Source organism: Grampus griseus (assembly GCF_964374135.1).
Source record: "Grampus griseus genome assembly, chromosome: 2".
Lineage (NCBI taxonomy): Eukaryota > Metazoa > Chordata > Mammalia > Artiodactyla > Delphinidae > Grampus > Grampus griseus.
This window is the reverse complement of record NC_139018.1, coordinates 96,614,334-96,630,981: the sequence shown is the minus strand read 5'-3', so window position 1 is coordinate 96,630,981 and position 16,648 is coordinate 96,614,334. Positions and strand designations below refer to the sequence as shown.

General features: G+C 40.3%; 1 protein-coding gene across 7 annotated transcripts in view; it reads left to right on the top strand.

Moving 5' to 3' along the window:
- Positions 1-4,510: 4,510 nt before the first annotated feature.
- Positions 4,511-16,648, top strand: part of ATOSA (atos homolog A) — an 87,233-nt gene continuing 75,095 nt past the window's right edge. For 4 of the 7 annotated variants that reach the window (XM_082647651.1, XM_082647650.1, XM_082647649.1 and 1 more), the window contains exons 1-2: positions 5,124-5,669; positions 5,987-6,102. In XM_082647651.1, coding sequence (XP_082503777.1) covers positions 6,087-6,102 — 16 coding nt within the window. In that variant the 5' untranslated portion in view covers positions 5,124-5,669; positions 5,987-6,086. Of the gene's footprint in view, positions 4,671-5,123; positions 5,670-5,986; positions 6,103-16,648 lie in introns of those variants that run through there. The other 3 variants (XM_082647648.1, XM_082647647.1, XM_082647646.1) reach the window with 3 other exon arrangements.

Below are 16,648 nucleotides of genomic sequence, written 5' to 3'. Positions count from 1 at the left end.
AAGATAATATCACCCTCTCAGGATCAAATGTATAATATATGTGAAGTGCTGAGCACAATTACTGTCACAAAAATGAACAATTATTTTTAACTTTTGAAAAGATCTTAAGTCTTGATGGCTCAGAGACCTCTAGCAGCTCAGCAAACCTTCAGATGAAAGGTTCCCATGGCTTGAAGTTTAGAAGCTTTCATATTTCTGAGTACTATAGTCACTTTCTGCAAGCAGGAACCAGAAAGAATCATTTTTCACTTCCTTATACCCGTGGTTAAAGAAGGTGGACAAACAGGAGTCTCAAAAAAGAACAGATCAGCCAACCGATTTAAAAGAAGGTGGAGGGTTGCTTACATGAGAACAATACCTTAGCAACGACTCCATGACCTTTCTCCCTTAGGAAGAAATGAACTGTAATAAATATGACTGAACAATCAGAAACAATTTTGGTACAGAAAAGATAGCGTGACTTTCCTCTTGTTGCTTCAGGAACTAAAGGTACACAGTTTGATATTTTTTTACTTACCTTAGAAGATTTATCTATACATTCCAGTTAATTCTACTAGTCTTTATTTCCACAATATGGTGAAAACAGATCTACCAATCTCCATATCTAAAACAGTGTATTTTCATGTGATGATTCTCAACCACTTATTATTCATGATCATAAAGTTGTTCTTTTGTGACACTAGAGAGATTTTCTTCACATTTCCAACTATTTACTGTAATTTTTATAGAATTAAAGATCTCCATGATTTGGTGACCATTCAGAATCTGGAAACTTTAGAAAACTTGCAATATCAGCAATGCAACTTACAGGCCAAGAAAAAATTATGGCAATATTCTTTGCTGGAGTTTTATATTAGTTTCCTAGGGCTACGGTAACAAAATACAACAAACTTGAGTGGCTTAAGACAACAGAAATTTATTCCCTCACAGTTCTGAAGATGCAAAGGACAAAAGCAAGATACTGGCAGGGACATGCTCCCTCTGAAATTTCTGGAGAAGAATCCTTCCTTGCCTCTTACTAGACTCTGGTGGCTCGTGGTAACCTTCTGCATTCTTTGGCTTGCAGCTGCATCATTCCAATCTCTGTTGCCCGGTCGCATGGCCATCTTCCTTGTCTCTCCTCTGTCGTCAAATCTCTCTCACTTTATAAGGACACTTGTAATTGGATTTAGGGCCCACCCCACTCCAGCATGACTACATCTTAACTTGATTACATCTGCAAAGACCCTAACTCCAAATAAGGTCACATTCACAGGTATCAGGGTTAGAACATCAATATAGCATTTTGGAAGGCACAATTCAACCCACAACGAGCTCCTACTATTATAAGACAATACCAAAAGTATAATGAAAACTTATCCTTCATGTATGAAGTTTGTGCCACCCACTGATTTCCCAGCTCTCTATCTAGCTTTATCCCACTAGGGAGTAAATGCCAACTGGTATTAGAGGTACAGTTTGTGGGCATGTACAAGAATATTTTATTGGTGAATACAAAGGTTGACATGTATTGAGCTCCTACTCTGTACCAGGTCCTATGCTTGGTGTTAGAGATACAAGAAGAAAAATGCACCAGTCCCTGCTTTGGTGGAGCTCATTCTGGTAGCCTGGACTGGTTCCATGACCTTGGTAACAGTAATAGCCTTGTACTAATAAAGTGAGCAAACCAGTAATCCTCATCACCTTAGTTAGTAAAACACCTCCATTAAACACACAGTTTTGTTATACACTGCCCATGTCAGCAAAACATATCAAAATTGAGGGGATTACCTCCTAGCTGAAGATGAGCTAACTTTTTTGAAGTTAATTACTCAAGTCTTTGCAACACTAGGGGAAAGCAAAATGGAGAGCAAATCAGATGCAAAAGGGGAAAGGTTCCTACCAGCTGTTTTTTAAAAAATAGTTATTTATTTATTTAATTTTTGGCTGCTTTGGGTCTTCGTTGCTGCGCGCGGGCTTTCTCTAGTTGCGGTGAGAGGGGGTTACTCTTTGTTGCGGTGCACAGGCTTCGCATTTCAGTGGCTTCTCTTGTTGCGGAGCATGGGTTTTAGGCATGCGCGCTTCAGTACTTGTGGCTCACGGGCTCTAGAGCGCAGGCTCAGTAGTTGTGGCACACAGGCTTAGTTGCTCCCCGGTATGCGGGATCTTCCTGGACCAGGGACCGAGACCATGTCCCCTGCATTGGCAGGCAGATTCTTAACCACTGCGCCACCAGGGAAGCCCCCTGCCAGCTGTTTTGACTTGCTTTCTTCACCCAACACCTCACCAAGCAGGAACCAGAGATGTTTGTTTTGCTTGAGTGCTCCAAGGTGCAAACACACTTTACCACCAACACTTAGAGTTGCCATGGTAGGTAGGTCCTTATTTCCAACCATTCTACAAATGCTTTATACAATTACAGGATTGTTTTAGAATTAGAAAGGAAAGAGATTATTTACTGCCTGAGTCCAAACCCCTCATTTTTATAGGTTAAAAGAGGCTGTAGAATGTGACTTGACCTAGGCTATGCAACTGTAGTAATCAATACTGTAAGCTCCATGAGAGTAATGACCCTGTTTTTGGTGACTTTTGTGCTCTCAGAAACTAGCATATGCCTAGCAGACAGTGAGTGCTCCATAAATGTAGGCTGAGTGAAAAAATAATTTGAAAAATGAGTCAAAAATACACCTCTTTTAAAATATTTTTCCACTACCATAATGATCTCCAATTTTTCAACAAATTTAAGATTCTCAATAAAAAGCTTCAAGGTAGTCTAACAAATGTTCAGACAGCATCATTTATCCATGTGCTGTTAAAACCTAATTGTTTAGGGCTTCCCTGGTGGCACAGTGGTTGGGAATCTGCCTGCCGATGAGGGGGACACAGGTTCGTGCCCCGGTCTGGGAAGATCCCACATGCCACAGAGCGGCTGGGCCTGTGGGCCATGGCCGCTAAGCCTGCGCGTCCGGAGCCTGTGCTCCACAACGGGAGAGGCCACAGCGGTGAGAGGTCCGTGTACCGCAAAAAAAACAAAAAACAAAAAACAAACTTAATTGTTTAAAAGAGAATTGTTTTCCAGATTATCCAATATTCTCAGCTTCTACTCTCAACATTTTTCTGGTCTTTATACCTCTTGCAAATTCGGCAGAGGAAGAGGAGCTAAATCACAAATCTTGCTGCCTGTTCACCCAGTAAGCCTTTACAATAGCTGTTATCTGGTCCCAGCTGTTGTGCTAAATTTAGGATTTTGGATTATCTTTAACTGCTCTTTCTGTCTCCCATTACCAAGGTTAATTGAGAAGTGATGTTAGAACAAGTAAAGCTTCAGTTCATAAAAGAAACTACATACTACAGTATTCTGTAATATCAAAGTCAAATCCACTGGGAGTTAACATTTGCAGCTATTACATAAAGGAACTGTTGCCATTTGTCAGAAGTTTCATCTTCAGGATGCCAGAACATTTCCCATGAAGATGAATGTTACCTTCCTAAATGTTCTGTCCTGTTTTGATTAGTTGCAATCTTAGAGTTAAGGTTTTTAATTGCAGGTGCATATGTAATTTTACTGTGCATATGAAAACATCCAGAAAATACTGTTTTCTTCATAATAAAAATTTCATGTATTTAATAGATCTGAGGCAAAAAAAATGCAATCCCAATCTTGTAATTTACAAAAACTTTTCTGATGTAGAAGTAAACATACTTCCTGTAAAACTTTGGAAACCTCAGAAGAGTACAAAGACTAAAGTAAATCACCTTTAAACCTAACCTAGTACTTGCCTGTTGTGATTCTTGTATGCAAAATTATTTCTTAAAAAAAAAAGGCTTTTTCTAAATGAAACCAAAGAGGATTGCAAATTTTGTACTTCTCTTTGTCTCTGTTTTGAGCTCACAACCCCATGTGTACTTTGTCTATAAACTGAGTAGCTAATAGCTTCAGCCCTTGTTAGGATTGCTTGTTTTAATTACAGTAGATCCTTGTCATCTGTTTGTGTTGAAATGATGATACAACATCGCAACACGAAATGTCATCATGTCACATTGTTATAGCACAACAACAAAATTACAGCTCCCTAACAATAACACGGTGTCAAAAGTGTCCTCCTGCCATGAGTCAGTGTTTTAGAGGCTATAAAAGTTATTTTTAGCACAGTGAAGGCCTCTAGAGCTTGGGTTCCGAATCCTACTAAAACCCCTGGTGATTTGAAAAAAATCTGGTTGGGGAGGGTTTTTGCTCTTAAACTCCCCAATCCCTGCAGCGTATGGCTGCCCACTCTCCTGTCTTGGCCACATTAATTAGACCCGACTTCCACCGTGCACTGCAAGCCCCTTGGGGCTGGGTCACAACTCTGCGCCAGCATCCAGTGTGGAGGAGGAGGAGGAGACTATAATTATCCTCCACGTCTGGGGCAGGCCCTCGGATGACATCTCCCCAGTTACCCTGTGCTCTAATAGCGCAGCTCCGGTTCCTGGTCCCAGAAGCGCCGCAGCCAGCTCGGAGCGCAGGCAGGAGGCGAGCGCGGCCAAAGCGCCGGGCGCCTTTCGGGCCTCCCGGGCTCCGCCGGCCCTTCGCAGCCGGCAGCACCAGCAAGGGAACCCAGGCCCCCAGGCTAGCGCCCCGGGGCGCGGGGAGCGTTGCCATAACAACCGGGCGCCCGCCGCGGAGGCCGCCGGGGAGGAAGTGACGAGCGGTGGGTTGGCTGTTGTTGGGACACGTGACCCGGGCAGTGTTTTGACAGGGCAAACTGAAGAGAAAGAACAGGGCGAGCGAGGGGGACCGGGAGCTGGGGCTCCAGAGCTAGAGGCAGCGGGCGGGCGAAGAGCTGGCAGAGGCGCGGGGCGAGCGGGCCGGCCGGGGCGACGGGCAGGCGAAGCCCGGGGGCAGCGGGGCTCGGGTGCGAGTCGGGCAGGCAGGGCGAGGGGCTGAGCGCCGGGAGCGGAGCGAGGCGGCGGCCGAGGCGGGGGTGGATGGCCACAGGGGCGCCGGGGAGCCGCGTCGGGCTTGTTGTCTCGGGCCCCCATGGTCCTCTGACGCAGCCCCGGGGGCCGCTGCGCGCCACATTCCGCTCTCGCCGGCCCTGCGCCTCTCGGAGCCTCACGTCTGAGGTGGGAGTGTGATGTGAGCCGCTGGGCGAGCGGCGGAGAGAAGTGCCAAGAGGAGGAGGGATTGGGACGGGAGAGGAGAGCGAGTTAGTCAGCAGAGGTCGGCCGAGGGAGCCATGAAAACAACTCTCCGGCGGGGAAAAGGGCTGGCGCGGCGCTCCGGACGGCGTGGCTGAAGGAAATCAGGGCCGCGGCGGGACGGAAGGGGGCCGCACGGGCAGGCTGCGCCGAGCAGGGGCGAGCGCCCGGCCGTAAACACCTTCCTGGGAAGACTTCGCAGGGCCGGGGGGTGGCAGGGGCGACCCGGGACAGCCCAGTAGAGTTCGTTTGGGACTGGGGGCTGGGCACGAGGAGATGACTCGCGTTTCTTTCTGACCCTCTCATTGTGTCAACTTGGCCGCGGTTGAGGCAGGAAGACTAGCCAGAGGGTAACTACACAGGTGAGGCCCGGCGGGGCGGGCGGAGCTGTAGGCGAGGCGCTTGGGGTCTTGAAGAGTTTCCTGCGCCCAAGTCACCAGGTCGGAGCATTTCTATACCAGCCACTGCGGAGGTGCCACTGTTCCCAGCGGTATTTTTCTTACAAAGGGGTTAGTTAGCTTGTGTTGTTTGAATCCTTTTTTTTTTTTCCCTGCCTGTACCTTCAGGTTATAAATAGGTCTTCCTTTTGGTTCCGAAACACTGTGTCAAAGAAGGACACGTTGGCCTGGAGAGCACAGGGGCGGGGAAGAGGGGTGCTTGGTCCGGAGGAGATGGGGGAGGGCGGTGCAGAGTTTTGCTTTTTTCAGACCTGCGGATGGTGCTGTCACCGCGCTTAGTGCCAGGGAGAGGCCTGTTAGCAGTAGTTTTCTTGCAAGATCGAGTGTTGAGGGCAAGACCAGATTAATTTTATTTTGATGTCTTTTAGCATTTTAAAAACGGAGCAGTAGCCACAGAATCGGCGGCGAGCCTGTTGAAAGAACCCACACGTGTATTTCACAGCACCTTGGGTGGAAATTGGCGTGAAGATGAAGCCAGACCGAGGTAAATAATTGATTTAAGTAGGATTTTTTTTTTCTGTGCCCCATTTTAGAAAAGTTAACCTAGTTCTGCGGCAGGATCAACTCTCTGTGAATTACATATGATTATTTGTTTCTGTTACAGATTCCAGCTGGTAAGGTAGAGAAGGGCGCATGGAAGAGTTAGGAACTAGATGGGAGAATACATTCTTCAAAAGTGTCTTCAAAGTATTAGTTTCAAGAGATATTAAAAATGAAATTGCCAAGAACAGCACGTGTATCTTTTGCCACAATACTTGGTATCATTTTAGAGTTACATTACTCATTTTTAGGTTCAATCTAACTTCGATTTTAAAGAAGTTTAAAAGTTTTTTCAACTTGAGAATTTGATCTTGATAAACTGAGAAAATTTAAAATTGAGTTCACAAATATTATTTGTCATTGCTGATTTTTGTGCTTTAGGCAAACTCTAAAAGTTTGCAGAGTACTCCAGGGCTTTGTCCAGTATATCAGTATATACACAGGGCTACTGAAATCCCTATAATAAGTAACTGTAAATGTGCCATTTCCTTAATAAACCTGTATTTTCAGGACTTATGGGAATAATGCATACACTGTGTTTCTCAAGGATTTCAAAGGAATTGAAAACTCATTTATCAATCTGCTTTTGATTGGCCATTGCAAGGACCAACTTTAGAAGGTTTTAATATAGTGGTAGTAGGAGTTTGTCATATGGGAATTTGAGTCCAAGGAACATTGTAGGAAGAGGATTAATGTATTTGGAAGGGAGTTGGACTAGATGACAGAGTTCCTTCCAAATCTGAGACTTTCAGATTGGAAATGTTAATTTATCTTTATGAATTAGATGCTTATTTAAAAAAAGATATGGGAGGGCTTCCCTGGTGGCGCAGTGGTTGAGAGTCCGCCTGCCGATGCAGGGGACACAGGTTCGTGCCCAGGTCCGGGAAGATCCCACATGCTGCGGAGTGGCTGGGCCCGTGAGCCATGGCCGCTGAGCCTGCGCGTCCGGAGCCTGTGCTCCGCAACAGGAGAGGCCACAGCAGTGAGAGGCCTGCATACCGCAAAAAAAAAAAAAAAAGGGAAATTCCGTGGCAGTCCAGTGGCTAGGACTCCGTGCTTCTTCTGCAGGGGGCACAGGTTTGATCCTTGGTGGGGGAACTAAGATCCCGCAGGCCTCGACATGGCAGTCAATCGATCAATCAATAAATGATAATTTAAAATAATAAAATAAAATAATTTTAAAAGATATATATTAAACTGGTTATTTTTTCCATATATTTTTTCAAACTGGATTAGAAAGTCAAATTTTCTTTTCTATTAAAATACATCTTTGGTAATACTGTCTTAAAATGCACTAGAAAGAAGTGGAGAAAGCCATACTTAATTTAGTGGATTAGTTTAAGTGTTTGGTTGTTTCTTAAAATCAGCTTTGTATGAATTAAGTATTAGCAAGAATATTGTTACTAAGCAGGTTGCTTGTGTAGAATGCCAAGTTTAGACTTTTAGATTTCATCTGTGACTTTGGAAAGATGGCACCAAGGTCGGTAATTGCATCTCAAAATAAACAAGCAAAGAAAATCAGAGTTGCTCTTTGTTTTTTGTTTTTGTTTTGGTGGTTGTTGCAAAAGTCGCTTTAAGGTCCTACACAGGTTTGTTTGTTTGTTTGTTTATTTTAAAAATTTTGGCTGTACCAGGTCTTTGTTGAGGCACGCGGGATCTTTTAGTTGCCTCATGCACGCGGGATTTAGTTTCCTGACCAGGGATGGAACCTGAACCCCCTGCATTGGGAGGGCAGAGACTTACCCACTGGACCGCCAGGGAAGTCCCCTAAGCAGTTAAAAAAAATAGTATTTGCACACAATCTCTATTTTAGCCAAAACTAGTACTAAACACAATAAAATGTTATATATTAATGTAGATTACTAGGAAAAGTAAATACATTTATGCATCAAGACTCCTAAAAAGGAGACTTTTTTCTCGTTAAAATTGTAGCTATCTTTAGCATTATGATGTAAAAATGAGGTGATTGAAAGTTTAGTATTGTGACTATATTTTATAATATGAGTCTTTAGGCCCATGGCTTTCTTTTGACCAGGACCTAGAGTAAGAAGTATCTTTTACTTTGCAAAGTAGTATAGAAATACTGAAATAAACTTCACAAAACATACTTACTCGTACTATGTGCAGTGTGGTCTTGTACTTTCTGTTCTATTTCTGTTGTTAAAAATTGCTTGCATAATCCATTGAATTGATTTCTTGACCTGTGGTTGGCAAGGCACAATTATGGGAGAGCTTGACAACAGTAATACTTCACTTTTTCTACATTGGTAACTAAGAAGCTATTCTATATGAGTTAATTTTCTGGCTAACTGAAACTTTACTCTTCAAATGCCAAAAATATTTTCAGTTGTAATTATGATATGTGGACACAGATTTTTTTTTTCCTCTAGCTTAAACCACTTCAGCCTATTTTTTTTAAGATCTGATTTTTGAATTCCCATGCTGTCAACAGTCTTTGTTGTCAATATGCTTATTCTTGTCTCCTTTTAATTTTACTGCTTTTAGTCTCTGGGATAAAGAACTAGATAACCATGCTTAGCACTGAGTTCTCTAAAAAATGAGAATAAATAGGAAAACCTTCAGATATTCACTCAGAAGCTAAGAAAGTATACGAATTCTAGTGTAGAAACTGTGAGATATTTGCTTAGTGGTATACAGCTGTGCTTCAGAAAGTTTCTAAGTGCAAAAGGACCCTCTTATCCTACATGGTTGCATGTGGTAGTTGGTTGGCTAATTTAAAAAGTTTAAATGAGGAATCAGAAAAAATAACAGCCTTAATTATTTCATTTGTCTTTTGGTGTAGGCTCAAGGCCCTTTTTTGAGGGGTGAAATGGGGTCTGTTTTTCAGAGTTAGATATGATCTTCCCTATGTAAACCACACCAAAAATGTACACCTAAGATTTCTACTTTCAATTTCTTTAAAGTGGAATAAGACTGCAAAAAAATCCAAGGGTGGAATATTTTACATTTAAAAAGTGTTAAATTCTTTTTTAATGTTTCACACAACTTTATAGGTGTCTGTGTACACCAGGAATTACAAGGATATTTGTGTAGTCAACAGAAATTTGTTTTGGGAGGAGAGAGAATATATATTCATCAAAATTATGTTCATCAAAATATGTGCTTTCCAAAGCATTCAACGTAGTTTTCACAGAAATAACCTTTTTGTGCATTCATTTCATTGATTTATATAGTTTTAAAATAAATTCACATAAGCAGATTTGGGAAGAAACACCAGATACTACTTAAGCATACAACTCAACTAGTAGGAGTAGAAGTGTGCAGGCAACTGGAAAGTAACTTATTAGCTGCTCATGTCTGTCAGTTTGCTTCTATGGAAGATATGGAAAGCATTGGACAATCTTGCTAGTTGATTAAGTGAAAATTAAAAGACCTTCTACTGTACTTCCAGATAATTAAGATGTTACTGTACAATGGCCATGTTTCACAGTAGTCAATAGGATTTTACTATAGTCTGAGGTAAATCTTTTTTTTCCTCTTTTTTCTTTTTCTAAATTTTTCAGCAGTTATATAACATTACTTGTGCAATGCTGCCAAAGATGAGTCTTTGATGTTATCATTAGCACAGGTTTTGGAATCAGACCTGTATTTGTATCCTTGTTCCATTACTTGCTAGCTGTGTAATCTTCATTAATTTCCTTTATCTTTGAGAGTCTCAGGTTCTTTGTCTGTAAAATGGGGATAATTCCAACTTCTCATAGTTGTTAGAATGAAATACGACACTGGTTGGCACATAGTAGGTTTTAAATAAATGATCATTACCATGTTAAACAAGATATTACAGGTGGTTATATGTTGGTCGGTTATAAAATATGTTCAACAGAGGTAAAGAAATAGTCAAATGTGCAATAACCTAATAGTATCTTGTTTCGTTTTGCATTCATAACCTGTAACCTGCTAAGGCTCAAGCAGATTTAGTAGGCTTTTAATGTATAGTTATCTGAGAAGATACAAAAGCTATGAAAGGATGTTTGATGTATGTGTAATTTATTTCTGTGTCATTTGTTATTACAGTTACATCTTAACCTCTATATGTAGGGGGTGGCATGGGTGGACCAAGCTTCCTGGAAATATATTTTTAAATTCTGACTAGAGCTGGGCAGCTGGAGAGGTTAAACAATGTTACTTCACCTTGTACTCAAGGATGTAAAGTTTGGATCTGATCCTAGTTAGATATTGAATGCCCAGTGTTTCAAGAGATTTCTGAAGTATGGTCTTTGCATAGAAGCAATTAAAGCATTTTATGTTTTTAACATTTAATATTTATTTATGGTATAAATGTATGGTATTTATAATCTTGTTTGTTTTTGAATGCATATTTTTTCTATAAAAATATTTTTCAAAATAATAGAATATAAGCTTATGTTTTGATTTCAAAAGTCCCAAGGCGGGCTTCCGTGGTGGCGCAGTGGTTGGGAGTCCGCCTGCCGATGCGGGGGGGCGCGGGTTCGTGCTCTGGTCCGGGAGGATCCCACGTGCAGCGGAGTGGCTGGGCCTGTGAGCCATGGCCGCTGAGCCTGCACGTCCGGCGCCTGTGTTCCGCGGCGGCAGAGGCCGCGGGGGTGAGAGGCCCAAGTACCGCAAAAAAAAAAAAAAAAAAAGTCCCAAGGTTTCAGAAGTCCCAAGTTCATGGTATTGTTCAACAATTTAAGTAGAATCAACATCTTTTCAATTTAAAAGATAAATGTCAATTTTGCTATGCTTTATGCTTTGGTTAGAAACAGTTTATTCATCAGACATTTCTAAGAATGTTGTCTGAGCTTATCAACTGTTATGAAAGGTTAAGGCCTATAACATCCAGGAAATCATCAAGGCATTAATAATTCAAACATACTTTGTTTCAATTCATATTTGAACACATATTGTAAGTCATTTATAATTCTTAAGAAAAAACTATTAGTGCAAAACCTGTTCCACGAATAAAATACCAATTTGATTTTTTGAGGTTAAAACTGAGAGGAATGCTTAGTTTTTTCCCTCTGCTGTAGATTGAATACTTGTGTGCCCCCAAAATCCATGTGTTGAAATCCTAAGCCCTAAAATGATAGTAGTAGGAGGTAGGGGCCTTTGGTAGATGATGAGGTCATGAGGGTGAATGGCATTAGTGCCCTTATGAAAGAGACCCAAGAAAGTGCCCTTATCCCTTCCACCATCTGAGGTTATAATGAAAAGACAACTGCCTAATGAGAAAGCTGGTCCTCACCAGACACCCAGATCTGTTAGTGTCTTGATCTTGGACTTCCCAGCCTTCATAACTGTGAGAAATAAATTTCTGTTGTTTATAAGCCACCTAGTTTATGGTATTTTGTTATAGCAGGCTGAATAGACTAAGAAACCCCCTTTTTGATTGTATTACAAATTTAGGCTTTAGCTTTAGTATTGCGATGGCTTATGAACTTGCCTAGAGTATAATGCAAACCATTTTAATCTCAAGCAGTTCTTCCTGGGCAACTGAAATAGGAGGAAAGAAGTGGTAAGGACTAGAAAAAAATAGCATGGGAGTTAGATGTGTTGCTTACTTGCTAAGAATAGTTCATTGTTAGCCAGTGTAAGTCAGACAATACGAATGACAGATGTTAGAGGAAAAGAAGTGTTGACTAGATTAAATAGATCAGGCTTTTGCTAAATTCCCGGAGTGGAAGTGGTGTGGTACTATTACTAATAACAGCTAACTCTTCTACATACTATGTGCCAGGCACTATTCCAAGTAGTTTATATAGGTAACTCATTTATTTATTTATTTATTTATGTGGTACGCGGGCCTCTCACTGTTGTGGCCTCTCCCGTTGCGGAGCACAGGCTCCGGAAGCGCAGGCTCAGCGGCCATGGCTCACTGGGCCCAGCCGCTCCTAGACCGGGGCACGAATCCATGTCCCCTACATTGGCAGGCGGACTCTCAACCACTGCGCCACCAGGGAAGCCCTATATGTAACTCATTTAAACATCACAATTGTTCAAGGAATTAGATGCTATTGTCATCTCCATTTTATAGATAAATGAAATTGAGTCAGAGAGAGAGGTTTGGTAACTTACCCAAGGTTACGCAGCTAATAAGAGGGCTAGCCCAGATTTGAAATAAGCTTGGGTACATGCTCTTAACCCTCTGACTTGTAGGAGTATGTTATATTAAAGTATTATAAGATATTGGGACCAAATTTGTTTTAAAATAGGCCTGAGGAAAATGAAAAACAGATTTACTAATTATTGTGATCTTGGAAAACTGTATATCTTATTTGTGCCTCACCTTCTTCATCTTTACAATGGAGGAAGTAATAGTACCTTGCCTTAGGGTTACTTTGAGTAAATAAGTTAGTGCATGTAATGTGCTTAGAACTATGGCTGGGATATAGTAGACATTCAAATGTGAACTGCTCTTGCTACAATTGGACATATTCTAATTAAGAAGTCAATCATTTAGGGAAAGCTGGGGAGGACAAAAGAAAGGGGCTAATTAAGCTGTATATGTTTTGTATACTCCCTGTGAGCTCAAGTCCAAAAATGACTACTGTTGATCTTTCATCCATTTACATTGATGGGTCTTGACACATCAGTAGCTGTCAAATAATTGCTGGCTTGATACAACTTCTGAGATTCAGTACTAAAGGGCTTGACATAGAGGTTCCCTATGTTTTTGCCTGTCATTCAGTAAGAAGGAAGTGATTCAGTGGGTGGAACACTGTCATTTCTTTGAAGGATGAGAAAAAAGATAATTGGAAGGTAGAATTGAGAGGCTAATGTGTACATAGGGAGAGTGACTCAAAAGCTGATTTCCTTTTCAAAAAGTGAAGAAACCCATGGGGCCTAAGCACTCTGTATTATGAACAAGTATAGAAAAAAATTAGTTGTTAAATGAAGAATATTTATATTCATTTATTCTTTTGTCCTTCTCAACTTTGCACCTAATTATGGTAGTATTTTTCCCCCATTTAAAGCTGAAGTTTTTAAAAACTGAGGGAATGTTAAACTTAGAAATTCTAACTTAATACTGACTTTTTTTTAAATGAAAAAGCAAAATTGTAGTACTAGGAAACAGTATTTCTTTCTTAGTAGGTAAACCAAAGTCAATTTGTTAATACTTAATTCTGTCTTTGCTCAAATGGGTGAAAAATCTGACGTTGATTATGTCAGACTTTCTTTTTAAACTGAAACAGGATGGACTGGCTAAAAATGCCAGTAGCTAGTCAAAATATTAGACATTAATCCATGTGTAATACCAAAGACAGACCTAGCAATAACCTGAGTTGAGATTTCTCATATATTCCTTTTCATATAAAAGAAACTCATCCAGTAAAATTATAATAAGGCTTTTTGCATCTCTTCCCGTTGTTCAGCATGCCCAGTGCCATTGGCCAGCTTTTAGGTTTTTGATGACCATTCACAGCCCTGTGTGCACTATTTCCTCTGCCTAAAAAGCCTTTCTCCCTAGTTATCACATGGGTAGCTCTTTGTCATTCTTCTGACCTTGGTTTAAATATCACTTTTCAGAGAGATGTTCTCTGACTACTCTATTTAAAGTGCTCAATTAATGCTAGCTGTTATTATTATTTATTAAATTAGTGTCCTATGTTGTTCTGTGTCTCCGCAGTCTGTTTCCTTCATAGCATTTACCACATTTTTTTTTTTTTTTTTTTAATCTTTGGCTGTGTTGGGTCTTCGTTGCTGCGTGCAGGCTTTCTCTAGTTGTGGCGAAAAGGGGATACTCTTTGTTGTGGTGTGCGGGCTTCTCGTTGCGGTGGCTTCTATTGTTGCGGAACATGGGCTCTAGGCACACAGGCTTCAGTAGTGTGGCTTGCGGGCTCTAGAGCACAGGCTCAGTAGTTGTGGCGCACGGGCTTAGTTGCTCCGCGGCATGTGGGATCTTCCCAGACCAGGGCTCGAACCTGTGTCCCCTGCATTGGCAAGTGGATTCTTAACCACTGTGCCACCAGGGAAGTCCCGCATTTACCACATTTTGTGATTTTTTTCTTTGCTTATTGTCTGTCTCCACAGCTTGATTTTAAGTTCCATGAGGACAAGAACCTTATCTCTTGTTCGCAACTATATTTCCATCACCTAGCAGATAGCCTTATACATGGTAGGTGCATAGGAGGTGCTTAATATATATTTGCTGAAAGAATGAATCACTAGTATATCCCAATATTTGTGGAGCAAATAGGAGTAGAAGCAGATGATTAGCAATCATTGATTGTTTTAGTGTCACCACCTGAAATTCTCTCACTTTAGGAATTTGTTTGCATTATTGACTGTTAGTCTATTATCACAACTTTATACCTAATTAACAAAAATAGATTTAAGATATATTTGCCCGTAACTTACCTTAAAAGAAGGTTATATTTAACCAACAAGGACCTACTGTATAGCACAGGGAACTCTGCTCAATATTATGTAACAACCTAAATGGGAAAAGAAGTTGAAAAAGAATAGATACCTGTATATGTATAACTGAATCACTTTGTTGTACACCTGAAACTATCACAACATTGTTAATAAATTATAATGTAAAATAAAAAGTTAAAAAAGGTTATATTTTTAAATTGATTAAATTGAAATAAAATGCTGTAAAATAAGAAGTAGGCAAAAGCTGTTTGGTATAGGTGGTCCCCAGTTTATATACATCTACTTAACAAATGATCCACACACAGACATCTTCTGGTAGCTCTCTGCTCTCCAACCACCATGCTGAATTTGTTCCTGTTACTATTTCTTTGAAAGAAAGAGAGATTAAATTTGTTGGATAACTTCAGATTTATGAGTATAAGTAGGATAAAGACTCAAAGGATTTAGAGTTTAGATTTGGGGCTCATTCTGTCACTTATAGGTTCTGTGACTTGGGTCAACTTCCAAGCCTGTTTTCTCATCTGTAAATTGTACTGGGCTCAAAGTGTTGCTTCTGAGTTTCAGGTAAGATAATGTGTCAAAGAACTTTATAAGGTGTGAAATGCTATATATGTTGACTGGTTTGCTCTATGGACAGGATCATCTGTACAGATGAGCAAAGGGCCAGGTGCTCCCAAGTGTATCTTAGGTGGGTTCATTCTGTCTAAAATTATCCATTCACACAGTGCCTGGTTTTTACTGTTTTTAAAGTTTCCCCTTGTTATTCTGATTGAAATTACACCAACAAGAGATCCATTTAGATTAATAAATGTATATTTAATTATACATTTTTCTGGATTATTGAAATAATGGGCATATTTTGTTATAAAATTAGTTCAAATTTCAGCATGCTAAAAAGGAAGAGTTAAGACCCTAAGGCTTTAGGGTCAAACTTAGAAATTCTAACTTCAGCACTTATCAGCCAAATGACCTTGAGCAAATTACATAACCTGTCAGAACTTCAGTTCATTTTGTTCTAATAACATCAACCTTAAGGATTGTGGGAAAGACGAACTGAGAACCTATGGTTCGGCACCTAGCTTGTGCCTGGCACAGGATAGAGATTGGTGAGTGTTTTATTTCCAAGGATACACAACTTGGATCAGCTGCACTGAGGAAATGAATGTTTCAGTACTCTGTTGTGAAAGTTAATCATAAAAGGCATAAGAGATCGATAGGCCCTTATTGTTTGTCACTCTGAACCTTGTATTCTGGAATATACAACTAGAGGAACTCGAAACAAGTACTGAACTACACATCTGTAACGTGCATGCAAGGGGAGAGGGAAAGTAGGTAATTGGAGCACACCAACTATTTCTGGGTGATCATACACCATTAAGAGCATTTAGAGCAGCGTTAAGGCAAAGAGATTCGGGTGGGGGTGGACACTAGAAGGAGGTTGATGGAAATTATTAGAATGGTCAGATGGTGCCCCAAATTGCTTTTTTCTTTATTTTAGAATATAAGCTAGGATTGATTTCAGTGCTTGGAGCATGGCCCTTCTGCATCTGTGACCCAGAATTTACACTTGTTCCATGATGCTGTAAGAAATGGGCTAATAATATAGGTTAAGAAACCTTTGGTAGGCTAGCCTGGGAATCTAGTCATAACTTTTTATAATTGTTATTTATTTATTTATTATTTATAAATAATATTTATTCAAAGTATGACTTTTATTTGGACTTTAAAACATCCTTTTTGAGAGCACAACTAGTTTATAGTTAGGAATTAACATTTTAAATTAATATGAAGTTCCCATTTGTTATTTTCCCACTTATTAAACTTATATATTCTGAATGGAATTAAAATTTGATAACAGTAGCTGAAATCGGGCCATTTATATTGATAAAACTTTACTCTGACATCTAGAGAATTCTTTTACATTTTTTAACCAAATCAGCCATTTTCTTTTGTGAAGACATATCATGGTTTGTTGCATTATCCAGTGGGTCACTTCTACTTAAATTCATAATAGTAGGAGAATGTATAACTTTAGCATTCAGTATTGGCAAATTGCTTTTTTTTAAAAACGTTTTGATCTTTTTTTTTTGGCTGCGCTGTGCGGCTTGCGGGATCTTAGCTCCCTGATCAGG